We start from the raw sequence: 15,346 nt of genomic DNA on the forward strand, positions 1-15,346 counted from the left end.
CCAGTTTTCTCTTTCAGTGTGGTTGGTTTTACTTTGAAGTCCGCAGCACCCTAATGTCTGATACTCTGTGTATCATATACGCGGCCGTGTGTACGTTTCTCGCCGTGTTGCACAAAGTGCTTGTTTATTTGGTGCTTTGGATGCGGCAGCGTTGCATTAACGGCTGTTCAAACGCACAGGACAATACGGCAACTTTCCTTCGAGCTGTAAACTACATCACTCTATACGGGTTTATATTAATATCTGTTTGTGAATTCGCTTTACTTCTAGTTGAACCAGTGACAGCATCGCGTTTTGGTTGCGTCCTTCCTACAGCCCCTCCACTTGTTCAAATCGCAACTCCAATAGTCTATGCATTGTCTACAGTGTTCATGTTTCTTCTGCTAGCTCTCGTCCTGGTCCCGCTTGTCCGCCACTTGAGGGCGCGCCAAAGTAGACCAGGATCGACTCTTAAACACGTGATTGTACGCCTCAGTGCCTCCACCTCAATATGTGTAGTATCGGATATGTCATTTCTTGCCGTTGCTGTAAACCCCCCAGACTGGGCTTCCACCAGTTTTGTGCCGATTGTGTTTGCGTTTAATACTGTGTTGAACATTGTTGCTCTTTTCAGCTCATTCAGCGACCACAAATTGCGTTTATTTCCGTTCCATCTGAGGTGTAACACCGACCATAGTGAAGTCATCGCCTGACTGAGGCCATGCTGCCTGTTTTTAACAATGTACATTTACATTTATTCTACCTTAATTGAAAATTTCGTAATCGTAGTATTTTACCACTTATTGAAAGTTAACATGACTTATGACGGAAGTGTAAAACCTGTAGCAAGAAATTTTTCAAACTGAATGTAACGAGGTTACCACATGGGTACTTAATGTTACTGTGATGAATTTACTTTTCGTCATATTTTTTCGTCTGTTGTTTGTAATTAATGTAAATCTTACCCTTCTCCAACGACTGTGCACAGATATTAATCAATATTTTTGTATGTAAGTACCTCTTATATTGTTGTTCTACTGCGTCAAATGGAAACATTTTGAATCTATCAAGAGTATTTTCACATCTTGAGTGAAACACGGTACCTGCCTTGTTCCTGCGCAAGATAAGATAAAATCTTGGGATGCGGTTTAAGTTCAGTCTCCAGTCTGTTTATTCACCGTGAAAATGAACCCCGACATGTTGTAAAAACAAGTTTATTCGTCGGTAAGGAGAATAGCAACTTTCCTTTTCCTCTAGTATGTCACATAATCACCTGTTGGTGACGTAACAAAAAGTTTAATGTGTTTTATACCAGCTTGTTTGTTTTCTTTACATTTATTGGCTTTCTTCCAAAATGATGTCAGCAATAATAAATTTATTTCTTTGCGCAATCGAAAAAACTCGTGGTCGCCGAAAAGAACTCAAAGTTGCAAAGTTTTTCGAGGCTAAAATCTTTCAAAAGATCAACCTCGTAGTGATGATTTTGCAAAATGGTTTGGATTTAAAAGGAACAATTTTCGTTCGGACATCTTCTGAAAATCAACCAGACATTAACCAACGAAATAATAGGAATCATCCTAGCATGGATGCTTTGTGTATAAGTAAGGCGTTTGCTTGGATTATCCCTTTAATTCCGATATGGATAGTGTGAGTTCATACATTGTTGTGATTGGCTGCAGGTAATTGCACATCGGGATTGCCTTCAATCACATCTCTTCAATATCAACCAGCATACTGGTGTTAGTGTGCCGTCTCATATCGTTTATATTTCATCATGCAAACTGTTCCGCGTGCGACGCGTTACGAAAGATTCACTGCACTTGTGACGAACCAAGTTAAATTATACCACACAGATTTCATACTGACTTTTATTAACTTCCAAGTGGAACTAAACAAGGATGGTAAATTTTTCAAGATTTTTTCATATCCCAACTTCCTATTTGCCTCCTTTTTAGTTTAAATTGTTACGCAAATTCTTCTAAAACTGGCAGACTAAACGTTACTCGTTTATAGGATGTTCCATGTCCATAATTACCTCCCTTACTTTTTTATAAGAAAGGAAGGTAATTATGGACATGGAAATAGTCCAATGTGACGGGCGGATGGTGACTGTAGCACCTGGTGTAAACTAACTGGCGATTACTGCTTGCAATAAACCGAAAAAGATTTTTTAAATCGATTGAAAGTAACCATGTTTTTTCGAGTTTGCTTTTATGTCCGTTCAAAAACAAAAGACAAAATGGCGGAAGTAAATCAGAAGTCAACGCCGGGAGGAAAAACATTTGAGAGAAATTGCACCTTGAAAATAAACAGAAAAAATAACACATACTATCCGGACCTGCGGGGTAGAATAACGACTCATTTTCTAAACTAGACATTCGACAAAGTGATGGAACTTTTTCAAAATGAGATAAAATAGCCAACAATGCTCAGATCATTCGTATTGAAAAGTAATAAAATCATTAAATATTTTAAGCCTTCTTCCCACTCTACAATAAGAACTAATTCAATTATGCCTGCGATGTCAGTACAGTATTGGAAGCGAAAAAATCAATGCAGTATTGAACACTTCGCATGTATAAAAAGGAGGAAACAAACCAAGTACAGTTTTAGTTCATAATGAATTCAGATTAATTTAAATCCACATTTTCCTTACAATATTATTTTCGTGAAGATACAAGAATCACGACTTGTGATACGGTTTGTATAATACAATGGTTTTCACAGAATATTTGGTTGTGTCATGGTGCATTCACCTTGGCATTTAAAACGGAATATGCTGGAAGTTTGTACGCTAACAGACAGAACACGGATAACATTTTTGAGACTTTCGACTATTTTCATGTGAAAACCTAAAGGTTTTTAACAGAAGATCAAGGCTTTTTACATAAAAGTAAGCGGAACTTTTTTATCTGTTAGGGATTAACTGCGCGCAATAACTTATTCAGATTTCCACGCTTCATCCAAAAATTATACTTTTTGCAACAAGTTATAAAAGTGGGTTTGAATGCAACAGTACGAACGACAAGCCATACGATGCACGTAAAAATATTGTGTCTTTTAGTGCGTCCGTTGAAAATTACCGACCTTCCAAACACCAGCAAGTCCATAAACCAAGAAGCAGTATTTGATTTAAAATTCACTTTTCTTTCTGCTGTCGCGTCGCTTCAACAAACAGACTGCGATATAAGCTTTTGCTCGCACGGCGCCCCCCTGCGCTCAATGTTGTGTGAAGGTAACGACCGTTTGGTGGCGCCGCGAAGCGGGGGAAGCCTGTAGGCGTTGTTGTTCTGGTTGCGGGGTGACATTGTTATCTGAGTGCTGGCTGTGACGTAACTGCTGTACGACGTCCGGGACACGGAACTCATTCGACGGGACCTGGAAACAAAATTAGGCCATGAGTGCTCTGTTTGTGATAAATAGTTCATTTTTGAGTTAATTAACAATAGATGATAATCTTGAACTCTACGTTTCAAGGAACACCTGCCTGTTACTTGACATTGCTTTTATTCAATTGAAAAACTTTAACGTAAATTCATATGAAGCAACACGCTTGTATAAAGGATTTTATTACATTAGTTACTTTGACATGGGCGTCAGTTTGATGAGCCTGTAGATTGCGGTATAACTACACATTTATTCCTAAATCAGCTCCAGGTTCTTAACAAAATATTTTCTATTAAGCAGAAGAAGCAAAATCTCACTTGCCCGCGTTTAAATATGTGTTTCCTGAAGCAAGCGAGTCGTTCTATGAACTTGGTTCTGATCTCCTTCATGAAGATCCCGAACACCAAGGGATGTAGGACAGGGTTAAAGTACATCATGATGTACATGGCTGTATCCACCTACACACAAAAAAACAAGTTGTCATAAGTTTGTGTAACTTTACAGTGTCGGGTTAAACCCAAACTGAAACGATTGAGAACAGGTTTCAAAAAACAACCAACAAGTTTTTGTCAAGCTAGTCGGTAGATGTAAAGTTTGAAACACATTGAACAATTTTTTTAGTTCATGCGTCAAACCACTTTATAGAACACCAGCAGATATATGCAACTACAGCTTCATTTGAGCTGAAGTTCATTTTTTTTATGTTGCTAGGTTTTGCCCAGATTGATTTTAGTAGTTGTTCACCTATATATATTATTCAAACTAACAGCCATGGTTTGCAACAGAACCGCCAAGAAAATGTTTAAAAACAACCGTTTCATTTTCGAATATTTTTTTTCCGTTTAAAGCTGCATTTAACTTGCCTGTGGGTTTATTCAAAGCAGCTGCATGTGTTTTGCATACGGTTGCAAGGATTTGTGTACATCCAGACTAACGAAAATTAACTTTGTTCGTGAGTCATGTTGATTCGGTGGCAGACGGACGGAAGGTTAGAAAGGGTGGTGATTTGTATCGATCAATTAATCAATTACCTCCACCGCATCCAAGCCAATCGCTTTTTGCTCCCAACAATTGAAAACAATTCCCCACATTTAGGGTTGATTAATTGGATTACGTTTTTACCGCAATTCCACTGGACGTTTTAAACTGAAACACGAGACTTTTGTTCGGTACTTGTACCAACACCACATACACCTGTTTGCATTTGTAAAATACGCTGCCTGAACTACTAATTTAATATTGAAATTCAATATTAGATGTTCCACATAACACATATTAACTATGCAGTTCATATTGCAAAAGCGGAAAATAATAAATTGCTGAGGATATTACATTAACCAAAAAGGCATTTTCGGCTCATTTTGTTCGATATTAGACGCTTACATAAGACCTGCTTTTGTTCATTGCTGCTAAAATACTCGCTGGATCAGAAAATCGACACTGCATTGCAACTTCAAAGTCCATTACAATTCTCAATACACATGCTTGCGCATTAGAAATGTCGTTAACCCGTATGAACAGCAGGTAATGACCATGGCCATATCAGGTTGCCACCTTGGTATGTAGGTCACCCATGGGCAAATTACAAACCAAATGCTATCAAAAACGCATTTGCATCTTCCTTTACACAGTATTCGGATAACGTTATTACTCTGCCCAAATCGATTTGAAGAGGTTCCTGAAATCGAACTTTGTCGTCTATTTTAAGCTCAGTGTTATCTGTACACCGCAGTGCAGAATTGAATTAGAATTGGAAAGACTTTACTTTTGTTCAAGTCCAGGTTTTTTCTGTGACTCATGTCAGTGACTTGCGGAATAAACTTTACCACTTAAGACTGGGGTCAGATTGGTTTCACCATTTGAACTGTTGTTAAAAGTAGGACATATACACTCTCTTGCCCTAACGTTTTGGAAAAAAGCAGAGGTCTTGTTATAATTAACAGTTTTACACTACATGCATCGGTTAAATTCACTGACACTGCTGGTGATTTACGGCAACTTTTTCGTAATATTATTATGTGGGAATTGCGGTTAGACTCATTTAGTAGCTCTGTTTGTACGTGGTAATGTGTAAGAGCTTTCGTATATAACGCAATATATGGGTGACATCTGGCGGAATAAAATGTCAACAAATTGAGTTTCGTACAACAAATATATACCCATCACCAACACCAGACTTTGTCACATAAACCATAAAACCGGATCGTAGTATGCAAATGACATAAATTCCTTGTCATTTCCAAGCCTGGGTTTGTTTCGTGTTTGTCGACCTACAACGTCATAACTGGCTTTAGATATGGGCTTAACGCGGAAACGTGCGACCTTGAAAATGACCTTTGATCACACCTTAATTGCTGATGCGTGGCATTATCAGTTAGCACACTTCGGTATCGAAGATGGGACTTTGGATTTGACATTTCGACAGCTAAGAAATTATAGGTATAGGTCCAAGGTCGCAATACACAACTTTACAGTTTACAAGTTAACTTTATCCAGTTGTTGGCAAACATGATACATAAATATTGTGCTGCTGTTGTTACCAGACATGCCGCAATTTACAATAGAACTAATCTTCTGGCAAAAAATTAACGTAGTTTATTTTGCGAAGTTTCGTCTGCCATAAAGTGAGACCTTATAAGGGTTCAACATAGCTAATGGCATAAATGACTGTGACCGTAACAATATTTACGCTTCGATAAAAAGATTTTGACATTAAAGAGGCGTCGGTTTGTCCAAACTAATAATCTCATATCCCAAATGTGCACGTATTAATCCTAATCAATACTATTTCCTGCTCCGAAATCCGTAGGAAAACATGTTCTGTTTATTTAAGACAAAATATTCAAGGTTAAATTAAGGCTAAGGAAGAACACTTGCGCAACCTTGAATACACAAACTTATAGATACAATCATATCCCAAAATCTTCCTCAAAACACGGCGAAGAGTGCAGATCTTGGGTTGTCATATTGATTTAACCGCGCGCCCTTGATATCTTTAGTTATGTAAGTTTGTCCAAAACCAAACCAAACCAATCAAAGCAATTGTTTTTATGTAGTTGTGTTTGATTTCAGGCCATAACAAGGTCATTTGTAAATTGTGGTAATATTTGTTAATCGACCAGAGAATTGAGGTGAACAAATAAGCACGAAAATGACGTCATAGATTTCTCGATTGATCCTTACATAATGTTTAGCATATTATCTTAGCTTAGGTTGTTTAGCATTAAACTACCAAAGGCACGTCCTTCTAATGTAAACAATGGTAGAAATCTACTAATGGAACAAGTGAAACGACAAAAATAATATTTTCAAGTGCCCAGGAAATATTATACAATTGCACGCAATGTAGAAACCTGAAACAAACAAACTTTCACATTACTTACAGCGGCGGGAGGGGTGTGGCTTGATGGTCTAAACCAGTCGTACAATCCCTTCCCATAGTATGGACCCCAACATATGAGGAAGGTGAGTGAAACGAGAGTTCTCATCATGATCGTCCTCTGCTTTGCTCGGCGAATGGACGCCGTGTTCACGCTGTTTCGTCTTCCCATGAGAACTGAACAAAGAAAGTAGATACATTGGAAGAGTGCAAGGAATTTTGCGAGACAACTTCCTAAAAAGATTTTTGAGAAAAGAAATATAGGAATGTACTAATTTATGCGATATCATTACAACGAATTAAGTGAAGAAAATCAATTCCAATCATTTTGTTGTGCTGCTGCTGTCAGGCATAATGCATTTAATGCATTTCGTAATGCATTTTATCGAGTTTATTCAAAGTTTCTTCTGCCATACGGCGAAACACAGCAAATTTGCTATTTTAAGAATCGATTGCGGTTCTTCACCAGATTCGTATAACATCAAACACAATCATTTGTGTGCTGGATGCATTGTTTACAGCTGTTTATTACAAGACTGGGTTTTTACTACAATCGCAAAACAAGGGTTTTGGTGCATTTTATCCAATGGAGCGACGCAAACAATTGCATTATTACATAATGTCAATCTCAAATCTTTTCCTCTCGCCCCTTCCGGCTCCTTGTATACAAGCACTTTAAAACGGGACCAAACAACACAAGGTATGTTGGAAGTTGATTTCGATCTCTCATCTTGGTTTGCCATCGTCGATGGATGATAGTACACGCCATATCAACTTCTGATATTATCTGAACCGCAAGCGTACACCCTTTGGTTTATCAATCTACGGGTCACGTAACGTAACGTTCTCGCATGCTCGTGCGACCAGACATCGCTAACGCCACTTCATATTTGTACATGGAATGGTGGGATATCTGTGACGGAAGTTTTGGCATCTTACAGCGATTTGATGCGTTGCGGAAGAGGGGACAACCAAGACCGGATGGATGGCGTAAATTCCGTGATTAGATTAAAGATTTTTAGAGATTTATAAAGTGTCTTTATGCATCCGGTTAGCTTACAAATGCAGCGGAAATACAACGTTTAAAAAGCTTTCACGTTTCTGCATGGAATTTTTTTATTGATTTGGCAATTGTGTATAAAAGGATAGAAATGTAGTTACATGGCAGTTGTGGGAGTAAACGGCATTTGGGGTCTATCTTACAAAACAACTTTATTTTTTGAATGGGTGCTACTTTACCATATGAGAACTCTTCACGCAAGAAATGCATATCTTACCACTTGATATATATTTTTTTATAACAGTGCAGTAGATACAAGAAAACCAACACAATGCACACTGGTATTATTTGTTTGGATGGTTCTCAAAACAAACACCGGTTTGTAGGCCCTTGTAGGTTGAACTACAGACAAACAAAGATCTTTTCAATTGTCCGGCCGCAAATATTTAAATGAGCCAAGCATTAAACCCTGTGGTATAACGATATGTGTGATAAAGCGAGCGGATACCTCGACCTGACGACAAATAAGTCATCGTGTTTTGGGGCGTTATACTAGGAATAACTGCATGTTGTCATGAATTCTGAATGGAAGAGCAATTTGCCGTATCGCGTGTACAACCCTGGGAGAAACGACGAAGAACGTTTATTTGTGATTCGCTTCATCGCAATGACTTTACAAAGGTCAAGAGATGAAAGATGTAACATAAGCGCTTTTGTTCAACAACAAGGTCCGTATATACAGGATGGGACGCCTTATTGTTCATACACATATTTTACAGTGTACGGCTAAATTCCTGACCCTCGATACTTATTTTTGCAGCATTTTTAAGAGGAAAAATAGACGTGTTAGATTTGCTATAATGCTGACAGTTTTGATTCGCATGTTGTTTTTTATTTGGATTAAGGGGAGGTTTCCTTCCTACGTCATAAAAATTTCTGTGACGTCGGGTTCAACCTGTAACTCCCGCCCACACAAACCCTTGCGTAAAATTTCCCAATTTCACGTTGTTTTTGCTGGGTAATTCTCATTAAACTCAAATTAAAGTTGAGAAGTTTCTTGCATGAAATCTATATATAAACCTGATTGGGAGCAACGTTACTGCATGAAACCTTGAAGGGTTAAATCCTGAAGCTTCCTAAAAGTCCTATGGCTGGTTAGTTTAACAAAAGCTATTAAGAAATCATTAATGCGCGTTGTCGTATTCGCCTTCAATTAGGTAGGACTAGTGTTTAGTAAGGCTTGTTAGGCAAAATCAAGACCAAACAGTTGCTTGTTACCTCTATCCCTTTCCTTCATGTTGGAGATCTCGCAAACGATGAGAGAATAACTGATTAGAGTACAAATCAGTGGTAGAACGAAACTCATTAGCATCGTGAACAAGTAGTATGGTGGAAGTAACGAACGATCGGACACCACCTGTTGTGTAGAAAGCACAAGTGTGATTGCCAAGCTAGTTTTTAGGCTGTTTTATTGATTTCGGTGAATGCGGTTAATATATTGGCGTCATTTTTGACAACGCATAATGACATTTTGTCAGAGCGTCACCATACCATTAAGGTTGGGAAGAACTGCAGACTGGAAGTGAAAAACTATTAGATTTTTCGCGATAATTTCGCAAATAATGGACCTATGGATGTTTTCGTTTGCATTTAATTTGCGGCATTGTAACCTGACGTCATAACATCACCTTATATGACATCATAGTAGGCACCATACATTTTTCATTATTCGGTATTAACGCAATCTTGAGATGGCGAGTCGGCTTTGGTCGGCGGGCCGCCAGTTTGGCACCACTGGCTTTAACCATATGTTGGGGTTATTAAGATATTTTAAGTTGCAACTGATCCATTAATGCAAAGAAATCAATAATTAATTGGGAATTATTTGCAGGGATGGTGACATATTTCTCATCATGTATCAGTTTTACGGTAACGCTAGCTTTGTTAAATTTCTCTGTGTTTCCAATGATTTCACACCGAAAGAGAAAGTTCTGCTAACCTTGAAATCGACGCACTGGTAAACGTTGATGCCCTCGCAAGTGGGAACGGTGAGTACGGAGAACAAGACGCCCTGGAATAGCATAGAAGGGGTCAGTACGTTAATTGCAGCATCGTAGTCGAGTTTATTTTTTTTCTGGATTTCGGCCGCTGCAATTGGATAAAATAAATAAACTGGGGCCCGTTAAAAATTTGTCGCGGCCGAGTATTATGTAACCGCTGATGCGAGTCCCGAGAGGGCAGCAGTTGCTTAAATGTGACATTGATGGAAGGGGTCACTTTGGTCAACACGGGCAAGAATTTCACTGTAAAGATGCGTTGTCATAATGTTTGTGTCAAAGGTTAAAAGTAATTTTACCGACACCGCATTGGTTACTTTCTGTAGCATTTCCATGCGTTTTTTGCATTATTATTATGGAAATAGTTTACGCAGCCCCTGATGATAGCTCGCACACTAATAGCAATTGCGGTAAACCACTTCAGCGTTATTTCAAAAATTATTGTTTTGTTAAAAGTGTTACTCGTATAAAGACTTACTGCTGGAAGACAGCATATGAAACTGGTAGACCAAGCCACAATCACCATCACAACTCCACGTTTCCGTTGACTTTCAGCAGGTAAAGGTGACAGAATTCCAGTGACTCTATCCACTCCAATAACCTGGTCGTATAGATATACATGTATGTATCTGTTGGTTGGTCAAAACAGGTAGGCTCAAGTGCTTGATAGACATACTTGCTACGGTATATATGTAACATTTATTTCAACTAAAATAAGTCAAATGTGAATTTTGCATTGCCAGATTAACACACGAGACCGCAAATCTAATCACGAAATTTCCTCAAGAGTTTTCCATTCCAGAGTAGTAAGAAGCTTTATTTCAATGTAAATAAGAATATGTAAATTTATTAATCCATTTAAAAAAAGTAGTTACAAGCCTAACATTGGTGTCAAAACAACATTGATTGACGTATCTGCAGCCTGATACGTAAACTACTACTATATATGGTATCTCTATCCCACATACAGACGTTAAATGACAACCCGTGATGCGATCCCAGGTGGTTAAAGTGACCACAAAATTCTGGGCTTAGTTCGCGGAAAGATGGACTTGGTACACAATAGCAAAATCAATTATATAAGGAGGCGATCGATAAGCTTGCCACAAATGTTGCCAAGTTTACTTCAGTCACAAAACGTTAGTCGGGAGTGAGCGAGAGGTCACGGCTATCTCACCCGCAACACGATAAACCAATTACCGTGAAATGGATCAAAGCTGCAGAACGCTTCTGACATACTAGAGTCGTTTGCAACCCAGTTTACCTTTAAGAATATCGACATACTGGTATTGCGTTTTTAAATCGCTGGTTTTATGACCATAAAATATTTTACTTCGAGTGTGTAAAAATTTGAGGTAAAAGTCGACAAATTTACAAACGTTTTCACAAAAAATAACTCACGTAAAATTGTTTGCTTGATTTCCGCCTTTTGAACCAGAGACTAAGACATATGCTTTAAATTTTTCGTTTTAAATGAGAATCAATATCTCCCACAGCATAAGCCAATTTTCGTATATTACGCACTCAATAATGCATGTTACCAATACTAAATTTGCATTTGCTGTAATCACTTCCGGGTCAATATTTTTAACAACTTTGTGGCCATCACATTTTTCAAACGTTTTGATAATTTAGTTTGCACTTTCCAATAACCGACCAGTTATTCCGTATTTGCAAACACCAATTGCTTACAAGAAAAGTGATCACAATATTTTTTAAGCCATACAAATTTTTGTTTTTGGGTAAAATTTGCTGATTTAAGTAGTCAGGCCCAAATCTATAGGTCTTCGACCCAGCCGTTGGGATCTTTCCATTTGTGGCCAGTACTGTTGCTTAATAGCTCTAAAACACTTCGCAATGGAGATCTTAATGGATTACTTCGATCCAACCTACTTCCTAAAGCCAATATCGGAAATATTTTAACAACCACACCTTCACAGCTGTCAAGAATTGATCCATAATATTAGAAGGATGTTGAAAGCCCAACTGTCAAGTGAGGTCGAAAAGCACGCCTTATTTTCCACATATGGTGGTGCAACATATACAACATTATAACATATACAACATTATAACGTTTTAAAGTAAGGTGTTATGTATTTTGTCAGTACTGGTTATTTCAATATTGAATCTAAGCTGGTTATTTTCGCATAATCGGGAGTATTTACGTTTTTAAGTCCAAAAAGTTTTAATTTAAGGTAAATTTGGCAAATGCACGTTCTAGTTCACAAATACTTCTATGTTATTTATATCTTTCTTGGGAAGATTCTTGGGAAGTTAGTTCGCACAGTACCCCGGTTTGGATGAGAACCAAACTTGCTATTTTCAAGGGACCAGGTAAAGAAAAATAGGAACTTGTCGAATAGATTTGCGTTGGTTCAACAACAACATGAAGTAATTTGTCAGATAGGATTGTTATCGACCCGCCACCTAATTATGTGTAAACGCAATATGCATGTTTGCATGACAAATCGATGCCTCCAATTTTGAACAAATGCCCGAACATTAAACCTAATAACACTGATTGTAACTTATAAAATGCTTGCCTTAAACACGAGGCAACTGCTAGGGGTATTATATGGGTTGTATCACATAAGGCCCGTCAATATTTTCGATGATCAGGCAAACAGATAAACACATAACACTGGTATTTTAAGAACCCGCCACAGTAATTTGAGTTGAGAGACTGGAAGGGTGATTGATTGAATGTTGAGCAGATGGAAGGGTTTTGAGTGGTGTCGACTCGTAATGCGATGCAAGGCCGATCGTATCACAAAAGAAAATGGAACACTTTTCAATAAAGTTTTTTAAGCTGAATGTTGCTTCGGCGTGGAAGCAACCTTGTACTTTGCAGTTGCTATAAATAATGGATGTTCAATTTCTTCGCAGAATTCAAAGATTTTTAGAAGTTTTTTTAGACTCGGAAAGTAAAGTGTTCCGTTTTATTAAATAGCCAACGATATAAAGTATTATTTAGCATAAATAATATATTTTTAAAAGTCAAAACTATATAATTTTCTTTCTTGGGACAATGCATATCGTATATTTAGACAACCGGTAAAGGAAATCTAGCGAATACTGCAGTTTCTAAACACGTAAGATCGAACTTACAGCAACCATGAATGAGCTTGAATACATTCCAAATTGCTTCATCATTTGGCAAATTCGACACATTGCTTCGCCTGCCACCCATTGCATTGTTGTGTTCCAGACAGCGTCTGTGACGTAAGCCAACAAATCAGCAACAGCGTATGTAACTCGTTTATACCGTACTGCAATAATTAGGGACACAACACAGAAAATCATTTTGTTTATACATTAACTTAAACTGACGTATGTGAGGCGTAGTATAGAACCTTTTTTTGACGTAGTTAATGCGGATAGGGTTGAAAATGTTGTTTTAGGTCAAGGCGCACCCGGCCTATAAAATTGGATAGTGCATGAGATGAAGATACAACATGCGTCCAAAGAAGATTGACAACTTACATTCATATTAAAACGCCGTAAAGTTGACAGAACTTTATCGATTACGGTTTCACAATTTGCAATAACGAAAATAGCTAAAATAATCGATATATTCGGCATCAACCACACAAGAAGTCAAAAAGGTTTAAAAACTAAGACGTAAACATATCCTCACCAGCGGGCATGACGAATATTGTGTAGATGAGGTCACTCAAGGTCAAGTGGAACATAATGAAGTGGCGCGCTCTGCTGCCTCGTAGCGACCAAAGTACGAAAGTGTTTCCGGCTATGCTGAATGCAAAAAGTATCCACGTGATCAGGACTCGTACCAAGTGAAGCGTGTCGAAGCTGAACCACATCTGCACAAAAACAAGATGGTTGTCATCAACTTACCAGACATTATGTTCGTTGTTTTAACGCACATTTGCTCGATTTATTCAGTAAATGACATGTTGTGGTAAAATAATGATCGTAATTTTTGATACTTTAGCAGATGGTGTTGTTAATTTTATAGCACGTGAATTTGCGCGTGTTCTATATTTATATAGCTATATGTAGGCAAACATAAAACGCTAGTGGTTAGGCTTCGAGCAAACAAAAACAAGACATGGAAACAACCCTCTTCTGGTAAATTCTATTTTAAGGAGGTTTCTAACAGTCTGGAATTGCAACAGCAGGTTGCAAACGATTCGTTGGATACACGTTTATTGTGAGGTTCATGTGTGATAAACACAGAAGATTAATGTCAACCGCAAACAACGAAATAATAAATGCGCTTCGGGTAACCGGGAGGACAAAAAATTTCCCTTTTTTAGAGACAGGTTGACATCTTTTGACTAAAATTTCTTCTTTGTTAAATGAGAATAGCTAAAGAAGACCAAATCCAGTGTTATAGTCATCAACGTATAATTCCAATCATATTCCATGCGCATCTTTATTGGTTAATAAAAACGCATTTGGTTATAATTCTTTGCAACAAAAGCAAACAGTTAGCAATAATTGCTTATAATTAGTCATAAATGTGTGACAACGGAGCCTCAAAGGACTACAGCATTTTGCATCTCGCTGTGCGACCAAATTACAAAATCATAGGATTTATTGCTTTCGACGGCAAACCATTCTCATGGCTGGCAATATAACAGCATGTACGCGATACAGACAGCGCTCAACCAAACGTATGTATATGACCTCATACGAAGGTGAACACTGCACTTTCTAAATTTGTCGCAGTGCGACCCCATTGAAATGAGCAACGATTTGAGCTAAACAGCCTAAAGGTTATTTCTGTTTGGGAGAAAGGGAAACAACAGTTCTATGCCCACTTTTCACCAGATTTTTGGGTATCATTTAATCGATACGTACCATTTATTGTATGGTTGTTTTTTTTGCTTTTAGTCGCCGACTGCCCACGTTTGACCAATACTTTTACTAGATGTATATATTCATGAATCTACTTTTTTGAAAGGCGAATATTTTTGGTAAAAGTTTATCTTTACTCTCGGTAATTTAATCCACATGATTCGTGCGTCTGGTCATTAGTGTCAGTACAATATGCACGATGGAGACATGTCGATTGTAAACGAAAAGTCAATATCTGGATACAAGTGATAAAATAGAAGTTGACAGTCCTTGCCCTTAGGGGAAGCGCTTTGTTTTTCCCCCTCCCTTTTTTCCATTGGCATTTTCCTGAACAATTTACGACCCCATGTCGTCTCTCATTATCGTTTGTTACACTCCCGTGACGTCAAATTAAAGATTGATGGAGAATGGAGTTGTGTCCTTAAAACTGCACGTACCTTCACAATGTTTTCGTATGTCACACATTGATCGGTTGCGTTTGACGTAATATTCGCGTCAGCGACGATTGATGACGTAACGTTTGACATCAGGGAATGGTTGGTAGTCATGCTTTGACTTGTGGCAATCCCTTAACTTCAGATAGAATATTACAAGATTAACATAACCTAAGACCAACAGATGGATCTGCGTATAAAAATAATATTTTTGAAGATGTTGATACCAGTTCATTATATACAAGCATGAGCCAATAATAGGTCGGAACAGTTGCCATCTGTTTGCAGC

The 15,346-nt window shown here is 38.0% G+C and overlaps 1 protein-coding gene across 2 annotated transcripts; it reads right to left on the reverse strand.

Moving 5' to 3' along the window:
- Positions 1 to 2,204: 2,204 nt before the first annotated feature.
- Positions 2,205 to 15,224, reverse strand: LOC145905970 (gonadotropin-releasing hormone receptor-like). Of its 2 annotated transcripts, none has more exons than XM_082993312.1 (9): positions 15,061 to 15,224; positions 13,440 to 13,623; positions 12,911 to 13,017; positions 10,281 to 10,403; positions 9,745 to 9,816; positions 9,024 to 9,162; positions 6,750 to 6,922; positions 3,688 to 3,824; positions 2,205 to 3,357 (listed from the first exon to the last, which is right to left on the reverse strand). In XM_082993312.1, the coding sequence occupies exons 1-9, from the start codon at positions 15,169 to 15,171 to the stop codon at positions 3,147 to 3,149; spliced, it is 1,257 nt and encodes a 418-aa protein (XP_082849438.1). In that variant the 5' UTR covers positions 15,172 to 15,224; the 3' UTR covers positions 2,205 to 3,146. The 2 variants fall into 2 exon arrangements, with proteins under 2 accessions (XP_082849438.1, XP_082849439.1); XM_082993313.1 differs by having other exon boundaries at positions 3,684 to 3,824.
- Between the last annotated feature and the right edge of the window lie 122 nt (positions 15,225 to 15,346).

The sequence above is a fragment of the Ascidia mentula genome, chromosome 6 (assembly GCF_947561715.1).
Source record: "Ascidia mentula chromosome 6, kaAscMent1.1, whole genome shotgun sequence".
Classification (NCBI taxonomy): domain Eukaryota; kingdom Metazoa; phylum Chordata; class Ascidiacea; order Phlebobranchia; family Ascidiidae; genus Ascidia; species Ascidia mentula.

Bases quoted from the DNA above. Each gene is read 5' to 3' on its own strand.
- LOC145905970 (XM_082993312.1), bottom strand. From the start codon at position 15,171: ATGACTACCAACCATTCCCTGATGTCAAACGTTACGTCATCAATCGTC. The intron at 9,817-10,280 runs GTAAGTCTTTAT...ATGCTATTCCAG, and splicing joins TCATATGCTGTCTTCCAGCA to GGCGTCTTGTTCTCCGTACT. The intron at 3,825-6,749 runs GTAAGTAATGTG...TTTTGTGTGTAG, and splicing joins GCCACACCCCTCCCGCCGCT to GTGGATACAGCCATGTACAT.